General features: G+C 54.7%; 1 protein-coding gene across 1 annotated transcript; it reads right to left on the reverse strand.

Annotated features, from left to right (window-relative positions):
• Positions 1-767: 767 nt before the first annotated feature.
• LOC310888902 (adenosine 5'-monophosphoramidase HINT1-like) lies at positions 768-4,341 on the reverse strand. Its single transcript, XM_083852544.1, has 3 exons — positions 4,155-4,341; positions 2,600-2,705; positions 768-1,896 (listed from the first exon to the last, which is right to left on the reverse strand). The coding sequence occupies exons 1-3, from the start codon at positions 4,295-4,297 to the stop codon at positions 1,642-1,644; spliced, it is 504 nt and encodes a 167-aa protein (XP_083708670.1). The 5' UTR covers positions 4,298-4,341; the 3' UTR covers positions 768-1,641.
• Positions 4,342-5,905: the final 1,564 nt, after the last annotated feature.

Consider the following 5,905-nt stretch of genomic DNA (forward strand, 5'->3'; position numbering starts at 1 on the left):
GTTGGCAACGCTGCCCAGAGCAGGGGGGTTGAAACTAGATGATCTTTAAGGTGCTTTTCAACCCAGGCCATTCTATGGTTCTATGATATGCTCTTTGAAAGCGTACAGGCTAAAGGAAGGGTCAAATTGGTGCCTCGGGGGCAAATTTCTTCGCCTTCTACGGTTGTCTAACAGTGCCTATTAAGCAAAGAGATTACCAATCGTCTTCCTCCTCTACTTTCTCAGGAATTAAACACCTTTTGTGAAAGACTACAAGCGCTGATAGCATTAGCTAGACCGACTGGGGAACAGTTGAACACGTAAATACTTACTCAAGGTCCATTTGCACAGGTTTCTTTGAGCAGTTCCATCTTCTACGTCAACAAAACAGACCAATGAAAGAGACCAAGGACAAATACAGAAACAGAACAGTTGATCAAGTGCCAATTTAAGAAGCTTTCCCTGAAAGGGCAACAGCATCTCCACCTCCACCCACCCCTCCCCTCCCCTCCCTTCCCTTCCCCTCCCCTCCCCCCCCCCAAGTAGTTGACTTCCACAACTATTTTCATCTGACCCCGCAAACGGCAAATTCTATATTACTTCGAGTAGAACAAGGGCTGTTTCTTGTTTCGGTTTGGTTTTTATCATTCAGCTTCTTCAAAAGACTTTAGTCATTCACAGCTGCAATCGTTAACCCCGCAAACAGATCCAGTAACAAAGATCATTCCTCCTGCTAAGGAATCGAGTTTCTTTGTGAGGAACGGAGTCACAAAAATCATTTCATTAGCAAGTTTCAAACACTAAAAATATTTAATAGCATTTTAACGCTCCCACGCTCCAGTAAGCCTTGAACGTAACCGCAATTAAACAAGGAGCACAGCAAAGCCAGAGGTCTAACAAAGCACGAGAGGTGATCGCATTTAAACGCCTTATGGTGCCTTTAGCTAATCCTTCTTCTAGTTCCTGAACAACGGACTTCGTTTAGAAAAAAAGAAGACTCTAAAAATACATACAAAAAAATAAAGGGAACGGCAGCCGAGTCTTGAACGTTCAGAAGCCGACTCAAGCATCCCAGAGCCTTCTACGCTTTGAAAAGCGTCTGTGGGAGAAATTACTTCTCGAAGTTGCGAAACCCACGACTGAAATGAAAGCGGTAGCAAAACTCCTACGGTAGTCAAGAACAGGCTGACAAGCACCTGTCAGAAATCACACCGGGCAGAGTTTATTCTGCCTCCTCGGGACAGGGGCAGACAACAGACGATGCCTGGAAGCTTTCTTCCAACCTTATTCTTCTCTGGTTCTACATCTGCCAGTCCTCGATGCGGCTGTTTCGCAATAAAAGCACGCCCTTTTATTTGGGAGCAGGGGGAAGATAGCAAGGCCTCAAACACACAGCACATCCTAGATCGTCTTAGGGAGATGGAGACCCACAGGACCGCCGAGCGCTTCTATCTTCGCGTTTCAAATGACTGGGCAAACCACCATCTACACGACACTGTCAACAGACCGAAACATTCTTTTAACTTGCAGAACTATTTCCATCGGCAAGACACACAAGACAGAGGTCATATCCCCATGCTCCATCTTTATTGTGCAAGTGCTGCTCAAAGCTCTTTATTACCCTCCATAGACAGCCGTCCAGGAAAAAAAAAAAAAAAAAAATCATACATCAACAGGGGCTAGATTGACGGGCAACATATGAAACCTACTCGGCGGCGACCCGTACGCGTGCAGTGACGCCTGCGGTGCAAAAACCTTAGCCAGGAGGCCGGCCCAACTGACCGCCACCCAGAATACGTAGATGTACACGACAGCCCGAAGGGCCCGAGGGTGGGCATTCACAGCCATCCGGAATCCATTGGTCAGGTCCAGGTTAGCAGCACGCTTCTTGCCAACAACCATTACACGCCCAAGAAGCTGGAAAAAGGAAATAACGTTACCTAACATAACGTGCCACGACGCACAGAACGAACGCGAGCGGAGAACCATCCACAGAACACGGTTAGCTAATCCTTCACGATTCAACCGCTGCTCTTTGAATTACCCTCTAGACGGGAACAGACTACAAAACAGTCACAGAAGCTAAATTTGTCTCGGGGGTTAAAGCCCCCGTCATAGCTTCGGGCAACGTAAGCCGCTCTGGCGGAAAATAAAAGCTTCACGGTGCCTTTTCTTTTGCGTGGCCTCACAAAGCCTTGGAACTTGACTTGCATAGCTAACAGCGAAACAAACACCCAGCGCCGCTCAACCAGCTTTCCCTTTCCTCGCCTCTGACCTGCCCAAACCCCAAGCCCTCTTCTGCATAGTCAAAGTACCACCGCCGCTGTCTGGAAACCGTGAAAACGAGCATCAGACCGTACTTCGGAACAACACTGCTTTTTGCACTACAAGCGCGTAGCCGGAGACCAGCATCGCTTTATATCGCCGCTCTTAGTCAAAAAGCTCAACTCCATTACAAGCTAGAGGCAAAAGACTACAGCATCGGAAAACCCAAAATAGCCTACTGTGCGCCCCTCCGCAACATCCAGAGGAAAAGAGGGGACGGGAAAGAGTCTAGGAAGTTACAAACTAGTTACAGGTACAGCCAGCCTAGCGAAAAGAAAGCTCCCACAGTACTCACGGGTCCGCCAGAATCTTCTGCTTCACATAACCGGACAACTGCCTTCTCAGGAAGGACTAGGAAAAAACACTGGAGCCTGAGGCGAACTATCACGGAACGCAAGGCGCTGGAGGAAGAGTAAACAGTTACAACGCAGTCAGCTTCAGAGAAAGGCAACAGCTTAAGCAAATCACTATGCCCCACCGAACTCGTCCTACCGAAGCAGATTATCAGGTACCCCAAACGCGCACGACAAAACAGCGATTCTTCTTAAGCGATCTTTGAATAGGCAAAGTTCTCTACCTTCTACACGCAAAACACACAAGCGGCAAACAATTGCTAACTGTCCTTCAGTTATGTCCAAATATTGCCTCGGCCAGAGGTAGGAAGGCATCTTCAAAGAACCCGGAGTAATCCGGCTGAGGCTGTATAAACTCTCCGTCCTCGATAACGCCACGTACTCAGGGGAAAGAACATTCCAAGTTAGCCCGTTACGGCCGGCTCTACGTCAGACACCTCCAGACCGAGGCCAAGGTATCACCTGCGAAACACGAATACCACCGATCTGTAGGAAACCATCGACTCGCAACTAATTGCGAGGGAACTCCCCAAATCACCAGCAGACCGAAACTGCATACGGCACCAGAAGCAGGATCCAGCACGCAAGGTGACGGGGGCAACGAGACAGCCGAGTACTTCAGATTAGCGACTTCCGGCAGTTTGATTTATTTTAGATGCGACTGAAACAGCGCCGATAAGACTCGATTCCACAGATGCTTTGCACTTCTTACTCACCATCGCCTTTCACTGCGCGACAATCGAGAATTACGAGCCTTCCTCACACTTCTCCCCCCTATAACATCGCTCAACTGTGAAACAGGCCTTCGGTACAGCGAGCTAAGCAAATTCAAGACCATTCGCTATAGCCAACTACACTCCAAAAGCAGTTCTAAGTTCCCCCCCTGCCTCAAGTGAGGACCAGCAGCCTGCGGGATTGACTGGCTTCTAGATGTTTAAGAAAGCTAGGAAAAGCTGCAATTCTTCCCTTTCACAAGCCACTTTGGAGAGAGCGTGCGCTCGCGTGCGCGGTGGGGGTGGTGCCATAACCAAAGCCTAGCACGGCCGAGCCGGGGCGTCTCTAGAACGCTGTCACGAGGCGCATCAAGACCTGCGTTTCTGCTACGCAGAAATGACTGATTACGGTCACTACTGCGATGCTCGCTGCCTATACGCAGGCAGTCCGAACCCCCAAGGAGACCGACTGCGCCGGCGACCCAGTACGCGCCGTGGCACCCCGGGGGCAGGCGGGACGCGCACCGAAGAAGCGCGGGGTTTTAGAGGCGCTGCAGTAGAGAGCGCCACGAGCCGGAGAGACCCCGACCGACCGACCGACCGACCGACCGACCGTCCGTCCGTCCGTCCGTCCCTCCCTGCCTCCCTCCCTCCCTCCCGCAGCAAGGCCACCACCCGCCCTGCCGCACTCCCGGGACCCGCGACGGGCCCTCGTTTCAGAGGGCCTGCGAGCGGCCGAGGGAAGGAAGGAAAGAGAAGACTCGCACGACGACGCCGCGGCTACCTCCTCGCCCACGACCGCTCATCCTCACGGAGAACGTTGGCGGGGACCTCCTTGCCCTTGCAGGCGACCTCTCCGAAAGCGGCTGCAGCGGCAGCGCCGCCGCCGGGCCAGGCGGCCTGCGCCCTAACGATCCCGTCGGCCATGACGGCGCCCGCTCGGTACAACGCCCCCTCCCTTCCCGCACTCGGCCCGGCCCTCCGCGGCGCTCATTGGGCCGACAGATCGCCGCCGACCGCTCCCGCGCCTCGATTGGCTGCCTCGCCTGCCCTCTTCCCTTGTCCCCGCCCTCTCGGCGGCTCCGCTCCCGTCGACCCGGTGCTTATCGGCGCTCAGGGAGGTCGCGTGCCCTCGGGGCGCGGAGGGATCCGACCGGGAGGGAGGAAGTGGGCGCCCGAAAACGGGCTGGGCGGCTCCGCGGAGGGAAGCCGGGCCCTGCACGGCTGGGAAACGAGCTCCACAGAACGGTTGCTCCGATCATAGAATCATAGCATGGCTTGGCTTGGCAGGGACCTTACTTAAAGATCACCTAATTCCAACCCCCCCGCCCTGGGCAGGGACACCTTCCACTAGACCACGTTGCTCAAAGCCCCATCCAACCTGGCCTTAAACACTTCCAGGGACGGGGCATCCGCCACTTCTCCTGGCAACCCGTTCCAGTGCCTCACCCCCCTCTCAGGAAAGAATCTCTTCCAACTATCCAGTCTAAGTCTACCCTCTTTGAGTTTAAAACCATTACTCCTTGCCCTATCGCTCCTCTCCCTGACAAAGAGTCCCTCCCCAGCTTTCCTGTAGGGCCCCCCCTTTGGGTACTGGAAGGCCCCTCCAAGGTCTCCCCGGAGCCTTCTCTTCTCTCTCCAGGCTGAACCACCCCAACTCCCTCAGCCTGCCTTCCTGGGAGAGGTGCCCCAGCCCCCTGGTCATCTTCGTGGCCCTCCTCTGGACGCGTTCTAGTACGTCCCCGTCCTTCTTGTGCTGGGGGCCCCAGAGCTGAACACAGTACTTACTCTAGGTGGGGCCTCACAAGAGCACAGCAGCAGAGAGGGAGAATCACCTCCCTCGACTTGCCGGCCGCCCTCCTTTTGATGCGGCCCAGGATACGGGTGGCTTTCCGGGCTGCAAGCGTCCATTGCATTGCCGGCTCCGGTTGACGAGCTTCTCATCAACCAACGCCCCCAGGCCCTTCTCCTCAGAGCTGCTCTCCATCCATTCTCCGCCCAGCCTGGATTCGTGCTTAGGATTGCCCCGGACCAAATGCGGGACCTCGCGCTCGTAGCCCCAACTATTATTTATGACCCTATCAGCTCCACCCCAAACACGCTGGTGGCTTTTGGGCGCTGCTCCCCGCAGGCAGATCCCCGCTTTTGCCAGGGCAGGCCTTACCTTTTCAGAAGTTGCTCCACAACCTTCCCTGAGAGCCCCACTTCAACTGCTGGTGTTTCTAAGGGGGAAAGCTGCACCTCCCGCGCAGGGGGTGGCGGGGAGGAATACAAAGCCTGTGCTCAGCCCTGGCACATCACAACTGGGTTTGTGCTCAGCTGGGGAGGAGGCTTCTGGAAAAATAGGCAGTGCCCCCCAAGGCTGCCCAAGCGTGGTCCGCGGTGCCCTGCAGCAGCCCCAGGGAGAGCGGAGCTCAAACTGGCCCGACACGGCGGCAGGGACGTGGCCGTCCCCACACGCGCGGTTCCTGCCTGAGTAGGCCACAGCGCTTCTGCCTCTCTGACAGGCTTGGAGGGTAACGACATCAGAATACG

Source organism: Anser anser, assembly GCF_964211835.1.
Source record: "Anser anser genome assembly, contig: SUPER_W_unloc_3, whole genome shotgun sequence".
Lineage (NCBI taxonomy): Eukaryota > Metazoa > Chordata > Aves > Anseriformes > Anatidae > Anser > Anser anser.

What these genes read in the sequence shown, in the direction of transcription:
- LOC310888902 (XM_083852544.1), bottom strand. Translation starts at nt 4,297, where the DNA reads ATGGCCGACGGGATCGTTAGGGCGCAGGCCGCCTGGCCCGGCGGCGGC. An exon ending in GAGCGGTCGTGGGCGAGGAG is followed by an intron (nt 2,706 to 4,154) that starts GTAGCCGCGGCG and finishes CTCTTCCTCCAG; the next exon opens with CGCCTTGCGTTCCGTGATAG. An exon ending in CAGAAGATTCTGGCGGACCC is followed by an intron (nt 1,897 to 2,599) that starts GTGAGTACTGTG and finishes TCCTTTTTCCAG; the next exon opens with CTTCTTGGGCGTGTAATGGT.